Here is a 13,458-nt window from a genome sequence, read left to right as displayed (position 1 = left end):
CCTCTAGATGGACTGAGAGCAAGAGCAAGGAGTTCCAGCAACCGTCACAAGTAGAAGGAACTGGGGGGAGAAGGCAGCGGGCCCTTATGTATAGCACCATGAGATTGTGACTCCATCGGAGCTGGCCTGACAGATACCACTGAGGGGAAAAATATTCTGGCAACTATGGACATGGTGCACACACACCAACATGGGAATGGACATGAGAAAGCACTAAAAAACGAGATGATCCTGGCAAGTGACCCCATACCCAGATGCTACAGAAGATGGAAAACACCCTGTATCTGCTAGTCTGACCAGGGGGGTGAGAGGAATTCCTTCCTGACTCTGAATCATTTAGATTTGGAGCATAACAACAACAACCAGCCACCTATTATTAGACAAACCAAAAGCAAAGGAACCCTTAAGTTCTGTTGGGAGCCTGTTCCAGAACATCATGCATGCTGCGTGTAATTTTTCCAGCTACTATCTAAGTCAGCTTGTGTTCAAACAAATAAGCAAAAATTCAGTGTGTGAAGAAGCAGTGTGGTCTAAGGAATAGGATATATTGGCAGAGGAGTATGCAGCTCTGGGTTCATCAGTGACATGCTGTTTGATAAATCACTTCCACGGTTTGTGCCACCATTTCTCTTCCTATCCTTTGTCTTGTCAGTTTGGAGTACAGGCTTTCTGTACAGACACACAATTCCTGCCCTAGTCCCTGGCAAAATGGCCTCCACTTCTCTGTTGCAACTTCCAGGTGATACTGTAAAATGTATTTTCTCATTTTTTGGTTGTGCTAATTCTGTGAGATTAGTTTGAGACAGCAAGGCCAAGTCTATAACACACTGGAGATTGATCTTCTGGTGTTTCATTTAGCAGGTTTAGTAAGGACCTGCCAAAGAGAACGCTGAGGGCACCCTGAGCCGATGCTGGTACTCTTTGACTCACGAGGAGTAAGGGAAGTTGATGGGAGTGTTTTCTCCCATTGACCTCCTGCTGTGGAGATGGTGCCGAGCTCAGTGTTGTCTGCAATTACGATATAATCCCTACTGTGAAAGTGCAACTTACAAATGTAGATGCACTCCAAAACAATGCAAAACCTGACAGCCTATTAGTTCACTCTGTTTTACTACTTGTTCAGCCAGTTGCGAAGAGACACAAGTTTGTTTATGGGCAATAATGCTGCCCACTTATTTACAATGTCACCAGAAAGTGAGAGCAGGTGTTCACATTGGACTCTTGTAGCCAACATTGCAGGTATTTATATTTACGCGCTAGATATGATAAACCTCTTCCTTGCGCAATCATCCCAGAGGGCATGCTTCCAGGCTGGTGATGCTCGTTAATAAAATACTAGTTAATTAAATTTGTGACTGAACTCTGTGGAGGAGGAATTCTATGTCTCCTGCTTCCTTTTTCCTGTATTCTGCCATATTTCATGTTATAGTAACCTTGGATGATAACTCTCTACATGTTAAGAACACTTTCATTGCAGATTGGTACCTTATTAAATGCGAGATATCTAAAGATTGCTACAACATTCAACCCACCATTTTGGAAAACCCTTCAGATTCCTAAGTCTGAGGGATATGAAGCATACTTTCAAAATTCTTAAAGCAGACACTCTGATACGGTCAAGCAGAGCCTGCCATCAGCATGATGCATCCCCCTTGGAATAGTGGTTGAAGTATGAAGGGACATGAATCTTCAGTGCATCTGGCATGTAAAACCTTGTGATGCTAGCTACTAGTCGACTATCCGATAAGCAAAACTTTATCGGATAGTTGACTAGTCCCTCAACTAGACGCTTCCCCCACACAGGCAGCAAGAGGGGAGAGCAGGAGCCAGTGCTGGGGGGAGCTGGCTTAAAAGCTGATTTCCCCCCAGCACGGTCTCCGCAGGAGGTAGGGGACAGTAGGGACCAGGAACTGTGCCTCTGCTTTTTAAATGTATTAAGAATCTTTCAGCTTTTACGCATTTAAAAATTAGAAGTGCAGCAGAGGAACCTGGCATGAGCCAGGACAGCTGATTCCCAGCTTGCACCTGATCTCCAACCTCCCTCTCCCCCTGACTTTTAAATGTATTAAGAGCCAGTCGATGAGTTGATTAAACTAAATTAACATCCTTAGTGCCCTGCAAATGCCACTTTCGGGTGACATTAACAAGAAGCAGGAAGCATTTTATCTCGTGCAATTTGCCAAATAGGACTGAGTGGATCTGTAGACTTTAAAGTTTTGCATTGTTTATTTTTTTAGTCCAATTACAGAACACAAAAATCTACATTTGTAAGTTTCACAATAAAGAGAAGTACTTCTATGATGTGGCTTGAAAAATACTTTATTACAAATATTTGCACCATAAAAAGTGAGCACCACCACTTTCAGTTCCAATTGAATGAAATCAGTATTTGAAAATATAGAAAACATCCAAAATAGTATAATCACTTGACAGCCCTAATATCAAAGTAAATACTGGAATCACTAATCATTACAGGGAAAATTAAAGGAGTACAGTTAGCTTAGCAGGCAAAACAAAGATTCATCTGTGACACTTGATTTAACTTATCTGCACAATTCAGATGGGAAGAAATAGTCTCTGAAGCTGTTATGAGTCAGCACTTTATTAGGTGTCATTTAGGATGGAGACTTCGGGCTATAGCATGGATGTGTAAAATGCCTTAGCCTGGATGTACGAGTACAGAGACATTATTGCAATTACTGACCAGCTTAGTTAAGAGGTGGTCCACAGCTAACATGTTAACCACTCTGCTGAATAGTGATCCATTTTAACCTTAAAAGCAGTATAAGCCGCCTCAATCAAGATCATACAAACTATGGCTCAACAGATGGATTTAATGTTTTATTTTTCTTTCTATTTGAAGGGCCTGAATCCAAAACCTGTCAGAATGAAATAAGCCTTCAAGTTCCAAGCCAGTCTGAATTGAGGCAAAAATTGTCTTCATTATCATCAACCTGGACTGACTCTGCCAACCAGGAGGCCACTGAAGTGGGAGAGTCCCCTGTCATCCAGTCTGATGAGGAAGAAGTTCAAGTGGACATGGCCCTGGCTGCTGCTGCAAATACTGAAAGAAAAGGTACTTCAGATGTCAGTGATGAAAGTGACTCTCAGACTATTTGAATCCTGCCAGCCTATCCTCTATGAATGTTTGACTTTTGAATGAATCTCACCCGTGTTGTAGGAATTAGTTTAACTAATCATGCAAGCCAGATCATTTTATTAGGTTATAACATTTTACAGTGTTGCCGGTCATTGATTTTTTTTAATTGCCTAAACTACACACTTTAATAATAAAGTATTGGGGTTTTTTGGAGCAGTCAAGCTTTGTATATACTGTGTATAAAACTAACAAGGAGATTGGATACTTTGACTAACCTTTAAATTCCTTATTTGAAATTCTTTAAAACTGATGTTACAATGTTCCTTATCTGCATGTTTGAGCTATATTTAGAAGATTCAAACAAAACCTTACATGCTACCTAAGACACTGATGCAGCATCGTCTACTTTCCTAATGTTTTGAATTTATTCCGGGTAGCATTGATTACAAACAACAGATATTTTCCAGGAGGTGGGCCCTGCATATTGAAATCTTACCTTTCTGCTGGAGCAGCCATGGTAGTACTTGAAGCATGCTCCTTTCTTTTAATAAAGTATTTCTACCCCAGCCTTGTCTTCCTGTTTATATCAAAACATTTTTGCGATTCCATTTTGTTTAGGTTTTCTAATCCCTTAATGATTCTCCCAAATCATGCAGCTTTTGCTTTGTTGCTTAGTCTTATGTACTTATGTCACTTCCGTTATCAAGATGTGGTCAAACTGAAGATTGTAGGGAGAAAGTGACTTCTCTAAAGTCATGGAAGGAGCACGCTAAACATCTGAATGTGTCTGCCCTCCTAACAAAAAGAGCTGAAGAACTTCACTTTGCTTACCACAGAAGAGCTGTGCCTGCATTGAGGGACAGGGAAATCTAGCCTGGCAAGAGAAAAAGGAGATTGGGAACAGACAGAAGTTACCTTTAAAAGGCGGTGAGGGGGCTTGGACTGGGGTAGATCCCACATCCAGCCAGCTGGTTGCTGCCCTGTTTCCCAAGGATTCAGCTGTTTTTTTGCTTGCTTTTCATAGAACAGTTCCTCAGTGAAATTAAATTTGGAAATAATCTTCTGCCTGGTAAACTGTCAGTTTCATGAGTTTGAGATAAATAAGCTATTTCTTTTGGCTTTTAAACTCACCTCCCAGAAGACAGACAAAATGTCCAAAAAAAGTTTTGTTTTTATTAAACCTTGTAGTACAAACCTGAAAAGTAAACAAAAACTGGCAATAAACAACATGAAGTCTTTCCTTACAAGGAAAGAGAGCAGAGCAGCGCTAATAAATTAAATGTCAAACTGTAAGCCATTGTCAGAAGTTTACTGTCAAGAGGGAAAAGTACACAGCAAGGCCATAAAAACCAGACAACCACATTTAAAAAACACTTGACTTTGTTTATGTTATTGTTAAATATTCCAAAACAGTTTCAGTCTTCTGCAACAACAACCAACAAATTGTATTATAGGACTTTCCTGACAGTCACCACTGGCAAGCTCAGTGCAATATGGGTAGCTACGGTATTGTTGAATTCAATTATGAAACAAAACAGTTTGTGAAAACATTTTCCCTTTTTTATTCCACACATACTGTACACACAACCAGAAAAGGGCAACAGCTACTCCATTATTATTTTTTGTTGTTGTTCAGTGATGTAAGCAGCACTTATAAATGTTACAAGAAAAACCCTGTAAGCATCCAATCCAACCGATGAAGAAAGTGAAACGTAAGGCTTTTCTTCATCTTGTCTCTATACCACCCCACCCCTCCCACCCCAAGAAAAGGCTCAAGTATTTAAAACAATTTACAGGCATATGTACAAAAGATGTGATTTTTTTTGTTACAATATGAAGAGGAAAAAATAGACAAGATGAGAGCAAATGCATTTTCACATTCAAAAGAAATATGCAGACCTGCTAGTGGCTCTAAATGTGATCATATAATGAAAAATTCAAAACAAAACTTAATGCTGACTGTGTGGAGATGTGAAAAACAGCAGTGGAATGGAAATGGAATGTTAGAAAGATTGCACGTCTATGACAAAGAAGCACTTATGGCTTCAATCACTTTTTTTTATTTTTTTAAAGGATGCTATTGAAGGGTTTTTGATAAAGTAGCCAACAGCACCAAAAAATAACAGAATGGATTTCCTAATGAAATCAGGCACAGTTTTCCCTCATTTGACTCCCTCAAGGCAGGCAGTCTTTCTTTTCCATCTCTCCTTCCCATCCCCCCCACCCACAACCCCTCCCTCAAACAGATGCATAGTGATGTGCTGGTAAAAGAGAACATATTTACTCCAAATCTCCTCATTTTGCTTATGGTTAGGAAACAAAGTCCATCTTCAGCTGCCATAACCTCCCAAAGAAAGTTTGTATTCTCCAATTTAAAAAATTACAAAACTTATCTTGCCTGTGACAGAATAAAAGACAGCCAAAGTAAAGCAATTTCTTTCAAGTTTTGTCTCCTATCCCTTTTCTCTCTAGAAAATCTGCTCACATGACTGGAGAACAAATTATAAAACACATCAAACTGTAACCTATTCAAAAATGGGTTAAAAGCCTTTTTTCACCATTATCAAAAAAGGCTTTTTTTCAGCCATAGGGACAATACAAATTAATATTTTATCAGCCCCTTGCCGATTTTAAAACAGTGAACATACAGCAGTTTAAAAAAATTTGACTGCTGTATATAACTATCCTAAGTACAAAAAAAAAATTCAACAGTTTAATGCTAAAACAAAATTAGTTCTCTAAAACCAGAAGAAAATCTTCTTTAGAGCTAGTGCAAAGACAGCTTGTATTCTACAGCAAGTACTTCAAACTATGGTATAATAATTACAAAAAAATATATATAAATCGACAAAATGAGTGTTGGCATCTTCAGGATTAACTTGAAGCACTTTTGGATGAACTGGAGGATGAAAGCCTAGATGATGGCACGTCGACTGTTGCTCTCTTACGAGGTCCTCTTTTTGGTGTAGGCTTGCTGATACAGTTCTCGATGCTGCCATTTTTACCAGAGACTTTCCCACAGACACTGACTAGACTGATTATTTGTTCCTGTTTAGGGAGGGAAAAACAACAAAGTTATCCTCTTATCTCTTTTTCCCCTAACTGCCTAAGAGAGAAGTTCTAAAAGCAATCCTAACAATGAATCTAACATCTCTGCCAAGGTTCTGTTATCTTAAAACTGAGGGTTCAGAAGGTTCTCAAACAGTCTTATTGGTGTCTTAGCACCTCCTCAGACTTAAAGACAATCTTAGAGATGAAAAAGGCGAGATTGCGCAAAATTTCAAGCTATTAATACAGCGTGTAGATTGTCGAGAATCTGGCAACAAAGTAAAGAGACATGAGCTGAGAGAGGAAACCTCAGTACTTGTCAGTTTCTTTATTGGTCCCAGTTTGGCCAAATGAGTGACACAGACCCTGGTGCACAGGGGCACAAATGCCTGAAATAGAGAGCCAGGCCCAGACTCAGGACAGGAGCCACCACTGCAAGCTCCCTCTCCAGCGGACTCAAAAATGTAGTCACGCTACCTATGATATTTTCATGACTGTGCCAAACATGCTGCCCTAACAATGAACTAGAAACAGCTCAAAGCTACCTCTCAAAGGGCTCATCTAGACTATGCAGAAGATTCTAAAGAGGATGTGCAAATTCCGCAGGATTCTGCATATCTTCTTCCGATCTCGCTTTTGAAAGTGAAAGTAGTCGACACTTTTTCAGCAACCCCTCCCCCTTTTTCGAAAAGCCACGTAAACCTCATTTTTTTGAGGAAAAGTGGCTTTTCTAAAAAGGGTGGGGTTGCCAAAAAACCTCGCGTCTTTACTACTTTCTACCACAGAATTTGCATATCCTCTTTTGAATCTTCCGCATAGTCTAGATAGTGTTCCAAGCATTTTGGGCTCAAGATGGATTACACAAGTTGCTCCTGCAGCTGCTACTGCCAACCCACAGGTCTTGCTAACAAACTGCTTCCTCCTGATGTATGACCGAGTACAGTTTCCACTTCTCCCTCTATCCAGTAGGGATGTGAAGGACTAGTTGACTATCCTATAAGCAAATGTTTATCGGATAGTTGACTAGTCACTTCCCCTCCCCCCCTTGCTGCATCTATTAGAAAGCATTTTGCATCGACTATTCGATTAGTTGATAGCCAGCCACATGGAGTCCCCAGCTGATCCCGGGCTCCAGTGAAATAGTCGATATTTAATATCCTTACTATCCCAGCAGTCCACTCTGCTGCTGCCACTGTTAGTTTCCAGGAACAAACGGGGGATTTCAGAAAGCACCATTTGTGGATATTGTTCTGTAATTTTAACTGCTGAATTGCACTGTGTTGAGTTGACCTGATTTCTAATTTGCCTCAAATCACTACTGTGATTCTGTCCACCCACACTACAGAATTACCCTAATAAAGTTTCAGATTGGAAATAGGGTAAGTCAAAATTTACTTTTGTTTGTCAATTTACAGTAACTTCAGGAGAAGTGCTCACTAAATTAAAGTACAGTAAACTTCCGATTATCTGGCCCCTCTAGGGCCCAAGGGGCGCAAGATTATCAGATATGCCGGACTATCGGAAAGGGGGGGGCTATGAGGGATCTGGGGTGGAATGGGGGAGATGCGCCCCTCAGCGCTGCGGGACCAACCTGGAAGCACCCCAGCTGCTCTGCCCCTGGCTTCCCCGAGTCAGCCGCTGGTCAGTTTCAGCAGCGGCTGAATCAGGGAAGCCAGGGGCAGAGCAGCTCCAATTGTCCGGCTGTCCAGAGCACTTCCGGGTTCCAGATGATGCCAGACCACTGGAGTTTTACTGTATATCATAATTTACAAGCATCCCAACCCCCCAAAATACCTCCCCTGCAAATGATCAGCTTTATAGATGATGAATTACAGCTCTCTCTTTATATGATCCTGTATTTTCTCTTTTTATTTATAGTGTTTTGATGGCCAACATACCAGCAGCAAACAATCTCCCACTCTACAAAAATTGCATACAAATAAACTCTCTTAGTTCCTGGCTCCTACGTCGTCTCACAGACGCTCCAGGTACTAAGCCAAGTCTAGGTTCAAATACCCAACTCTGGAGGGCATTTGGCATCATCAACCTCAAGAATGCAAATTATATTGTACAGACCTCGTCATAACGATACATCATTTTCAGTCCCCGACAAGTCTTCTGTTTTTCCACATGCCGTAGGGCACATTCCAGGCAGAAGACAACATTTTCATTCTCCTGTACGACCTAACAAAAATACAGATAGAAAATATTAATCTCAGTTAAATCACAGTCACATGTGGTATAATTCACTGTGATCCATAATGTCTGAACTTGAAAAAGATTTAAGACTGTGATCCCTCTACAAATATATTCTTCTGCCATTGACTAAACCTGACACATAGGGGTAGAAAGCAACTGAAGAAAAAAGAGATAAGGAAAAAACAATGCTCCCCCCACCACAGAAAAAAAAAACCTTTGGGGGTGACCAGGAGAAAATTAAGAATTATGAATTTGTATTTTGTATACATTCTTCATGAGACAATCTTAGTTTAAGATCAAATGGAGAGAGGGAGACTATAAGAACATGCCTTAAGTGACAGAGTAAGTGGGCTGTCCAAAATGCTCACCACCATGTGGGTCAGAGCTCAGCATTTCCACTTCAGATGTCCTGAACCCCCAGTATCCCATTAATGGATACTGTTCTATGGCAGGAATCAGTCGTTGGGAGGAAGCATAACGTAAGACCTGGTCCTCCTGAGAGAGTTCTATTAGAGCCCTTTTCCCAAGGGAAATTCTTTACAAACTCTGGTGTTTGTTTACATTGAATCTACTTAAATTCTCCCTACCGTTTCAATAGGAAAGAACAGTGTTCACTTTAGCATTCTAATGTTTCCTAGTATTAAACTATTGATGTATTCGGTCCAGAGGTATATTTCTGAATACAGGCTTGAGTTGCAAGATGCTGTGGGATCTCTGGATGGAAAGTGCTACAGAATTATAAGATACTCTTAGAGCTTTGTCAAGACAGCTCAGCTCCTGACAAAGTAGCTCTTTGTTGCTTACCCTTCTGCCATTGGTATGCAGGATAGTAATAGATAATATAAAGGATGGGATGAGCTACAGATGAAGGGAAAAGTGCCTATTGCATTTTGGGTACCATTAGCAATCTAAATAATAATAAAACAGCAGTAATAATGAACAGACAGACGCTACAATATGAGTAATAAAGTTCTATCAGCATTTTGCATTTAATCCTCATGATTTCTTGCAGGGCAGCTCCTTCGAACGGTAGTTCAGCCATTAATTCAAACCATCTCTTCAATGGGGGTAAAAAGAGGCATTACTTTTAAACACAATGTTAAGCTGTAGTTCTGCTCTGAAAAAAAAATAACTAAAAACAGCATCAGAGGGTTTCCTATTTAGTGTGCCTCACTGAGTTCAGATAAAAGCTGCTCAGTTTGCAGGGCTAGCAGTTATAAAACCATCATTGTATTTTCAAAGTCAGCCTTGCAGTTGAGAATCAGCTGGGTTCTTGCTTAAATTAATAAAAATTCTGCAAAATGAATTCTTCCCTCACATATGCTTACGTAACCTCACTGACTTCAGTGAGGTTGGACAAGTCTAAATGAAGAAAGAATTTGGGCCTGTAACTAGAACTTAGTTCTTAAATATTTTGTTGCTGCTCCCTGAACTAGAGTTGACTGTCTCAGATCTACTGGCTATCCAGGTGCTACCAGAAGAAAATGCATTTCTGTTGTTCTAACTGAATTGCTATGATAGAATATGTACTGGGAAATCTGCTAAGAAAGAGTATTATTTTTACACAGTAATTTTTCAGAGCAAATTGCTCTTCAAAGCTAGTTCAGGCTAACTCTCCTTAAACACGATTTAGCCCAACAACAACCCTGTCCTTGTACAGAGGGGGTGCGGCTAGACTGGCAAGATTTTGCGCTCTTTTGCGCAAAAACTTGCCAGCTGTCTACACTAGCCACTTGAATTTGTGCAAGAGCACTGACTTCGTAATGTACAAAATCAGTGCTTCTTGCGCAAATACTTTCCCGCTCCCGCTTGGGAAAAAACCCTCTTGTACAAGAATACTTGCTCAAGGGAGCCAGTGTAGACAGGGAAGAATTGTTTTGCGCAAAAAAGCCCCGATGGCTAAAATGGTGATCGGGGCTTTCTTGCACAAAATCGCGTCTAGACTGGCCACGGATGTTTTTGCGCAAAAGCAAATCTTTTGCGCAAAGGCACTTGCCAATCTAGACGTGCTTTTGCAGAAATACTTTTAACGGAAAAACTTTTCCGTTAAAAGTATTTCCGCAAAATCATGCCAGGTTAGACGCAGCCAGGGAGTTTAAAAACCCCAACATGTTCAGCTTAAGAAACCTTATTTTTAAATAGCAACAGACTGTTTTGTTTCCTTCAAAGAAACAAAACCAAACAAGAAAGGAGAACCAACTTCCTCATTTCTGGGTTCTGCCTCACCTCTGACCTTGCCTGGGACTTTGGCATTGTTAAGTCTTAGCTCCTGTAGTCACAGGATTACATGAGAAACGTAGCTCAATTTAACAACTATCACTACAAGTTTTCTCTTCACCTCCAGGAGGGATAAAGCTTGAGAATGTGACATGACTGCACCCTGAGGGCTCCAGACTCCTAAATTTATTTTTAACAACCTAATGTTTTAGCCAATCAAATTATTTTTTAATACCTGCATTGACAATACTGAATGTTATCCTAACAGAGATAGTCACCCTCTCTTGCATACTCAGTCCAATTACAGCCCTTTACTGGGAGGAGGAAGTGAGCTGAGGCTAATGCACTGTTCATTAGAGATTAAGTTAGCAACCCTGGTTTCAAATACTTTCTAGGAAAAATTAAATTTAGATCTTCTTTGGACGTGGCTATTTGTATTGCAGTATTCTTTTTGGTATTTAGTAGCTGTTGGACTCGGCTATATGGAGTGTTAGTCCACACCCAAGGAATATAAATTCTATGGCACACTAGTAAATTATGCATTAGCAGTCTTATGTTGAAGCTGCTGGTGAGCACTAAAAGTTCCCTAATACATGTTATCAGAGTACTGTTTGCAACAGGACTATATTAATGTACAGAAGGGAACTTTTAATGCACACCAGCAGGGTCCTCATGGACCAGTTTGCATGCAACATGATAGTACGCACTAAAATTTGCATCCTTTCACTGGACCATGAGGAGAAGCCCATTGTGTCTGTTTGTCTAAGGCTTACAGTATAATAGAACCCAGGTTGAAGATGAAGCAATGTTTACCGAGGCAGTTGTGCTATAGGCATACTAAGGGTGTTTCCTCACCATAGAAAGGTAACATAGGTGCTGGCAAATCTGACACCTCCTCTCCGACGTCTCTAACTGCAACCACTTTCGAGGCTTTTTCTTTCCATCCATCCCCGAACTACTGCTGTCGTGGCTCCCATAGCGGGCTGAAGAATGGAGGCCTGCCTCATAAAGCTGCCGCCGTTGTCTCAGTTCTGTGTCCCTGTGAATATTTTATGAAGTTAGCAAGCTGGCATCTCCTACGTGATCCTGCAAAGCTAGTCTCGGATCTCTAACAATGATCACCATTGAAACCTTGCACACACAGCCAAACCGTTTGCGTCATCTCAGTGTTGGTGCTATTCCCTGTACCTGGTATGGGAAATGCAGCCAACATCACAGAATGGCTAATTGCAAAAGCAGCTCCAGAGATTTTAACAGCAATCATTGTATCAGCTCAGTGGTTCTCAAATTGATACACAGAAACTTGGGACGGTACAACACTGCCTGAAAGTCTGGTCAGGAGCTGCAAGTTCACAGGAAAAGTCAGGAGCAGTGGCTTCCTAAAGTTGCCAAGAGCCACCATAAGGAGGAGCCACAACTGCCAGGGGGAATAGCATAGCTGCCTTCAACAGGAGGTGGAGATGAGTCAGGGAGTTGCAGCCTTTCAGGCAGGAAAGGGAGAGCAGGCCCACTGCTTGTGCTGAAAGATAAAGATCTTGCTGTACACCCAGGGGAAAGAGAAAGTGACTAGCATTTATAATGAAGGCACTGTAAAAAGGTATGCAACACCTCCTATGCGGAACTGTGCAGCACTGAGGTGGTCCGAGCTGTGTTTGAGTGAGAAGAGGAGGTGTGGAGTGATCAGAGGAAGAAACTATGCACAGGTACAGAGACAGCTACGCTATTTGGTAGGTTAGAGCTAAGCTAAACCAATGGGAAGATTGAGCAATCAGGAGAATGGAGCAACAAGAAACCCAGAACCAGGACAAACAGGAGACCCTGGGTATTTCTGGGTTGGAGCTCGGAACAAGCCTCGCAGCCCGGGTAGACAGATTTGCACGAGTTTCACTTGAGCTAGCATGCTATGAACAGCACTGGAGATGTTGCAACTCCAGTGAAGACACAGTCTAGTAACCCAAGTACAGACCCAGAAGGGTCAAATGGGCTTGAGAGCCCAAGCTGCTGTCAGAGTCAAACCATCTACACTGCTATTTTTAGCATGTTACACCTCAAGCAGAATTAGGGCTAAGTCTGTTTGCGCAGGCTGGGAAACTCACTCCCAGCAGTAGAGTAAACATAGCCGCTAGGGTTGGGTTTGTTTTTTCACATAAGCAGATGCAGAAATGACAAAGATCCTCCAAAGGATCCTGACCTTAAGAAGTTATCCAGAATATGCACAAGTTTGAGAACCACTCTGATAAAGATCAACATGGCATTTCAACAGCAAGCACTAACATTTTTATTCCCCATTGCACAATTGCAGACTTTCTTCCCTTCAAGGAAAAAAAAATGCATGTGGATACTATTATTCCCACAGGGGAACAGGCTTCAGGAGGCATGTCTAGCACACCTGAAAATAAATTTCCCTTTTGCAGTTCACTCTGAACACTAGTACAAGTAACTGTGTATGGGGATTTTCACCCCTTAATTTGGAAAAATTTCCAGTGACATTATTAATATTAGTTTGTTAAATACAATTTGTAGATTCCAGACATCAAAGCTTTCTATGGACATCTTGAGTACTCGATGTACTACGACCAGTACTACCCAGTTGTCATACTTGAAAGATAGGTAGCGACACTACATGGTAGGGAACAAAAGAGAAGATCATTACATAGGAAGCCAGGTGACATCGTATCATGTTTCCTTTTCCCCCCTTCTTAAACCTTCCTACCTCAAGAGAAACCCTAAATATGGTTCTTAATCACTGTAGGGAGAAAAAAGGTTAAGGAGTGTGTAGTTATTCCCATCCAACTGTTAGTGCACAACACATTGCGATGAGTACACAAGCTCCTGATTTATCCAATGGTAAAAAGAGTTTGCCCAATGGCATATTTTACAGCTGTATATATAAA

The 13,458-nt window shown here is 41.1% G+C and overlaps 2 protein-coding genes across 3 annotated transcripts in view; one reads left to right on the top strand and one right to left on the bottom strand.

The window, feature by feature from the left end:
* The window catches only part of DTNBP1 (dystrobrevin binding protein 1), a 121,097-nt gene extending 117,431 nt beyond the window's left edge, over positions 1-3,666 (top strand). For both annotated transcript variants that reach the window (XM_075921200.2, XM_089776372.1), the window contains exon 10: positions 2,864-3,666. In XM_075921200.2, the coding sequence (XP_075777315.1) occupies positions 2,864-3,120 (257 nt within the window). In that variant the 3' untranslated portion in view covers positions 3,121-3,666. The remainder of the gene's footprint in view (positions 1-2,863) is intronic.
* Positions 3,667-4,253: 587 nt separating this feature from the next.
* Positions 4,254-13,458, bottom strand: part of JARID2 (jumonji and AT-rich interaction domain containing 2) — a 295,175-nt gene continuing 285,970 nt past the window's right edge. Inside the window, exons 16-18 of the mRNA XM_075921199.2 lie at positions 11,420-11,603; positions 8,225-8,332; positions 4,254-6,148 (exon numbers count right to left, since the gene is read on the bottom strand). Of these exons, the coding sequence (XP_075777314.1) occupies positions 5,975-6,148; positions 8,225-8,332; positions 11,420-11,603 (466 nt within the window). The 3' untranslated portion in view covers positions 4,254-5,974. The remainder of the gene's footprint in view (positions 6,149-8,224; positions 8,333-11,419; positions 11,604-13,458) is intronic.

The sequence above is a fragment of the Pelodiscus sinensis genome, chromosome 2 (genome assembly GCF_052426305.1).
Source record: "Pelodiscus sinensis isolate ZL-2025 chromosome 2, ASM5242630v1, whole genome shotgun sequence".
NCBI lineage: Eukaryota > Metazoa > Chordata > Testudines > Trionychidae > Pelodiscus > Pelodiscus sinensis.
This window is presented reverse-complemented; position numbering and strand designations above follow the sequence as displayed.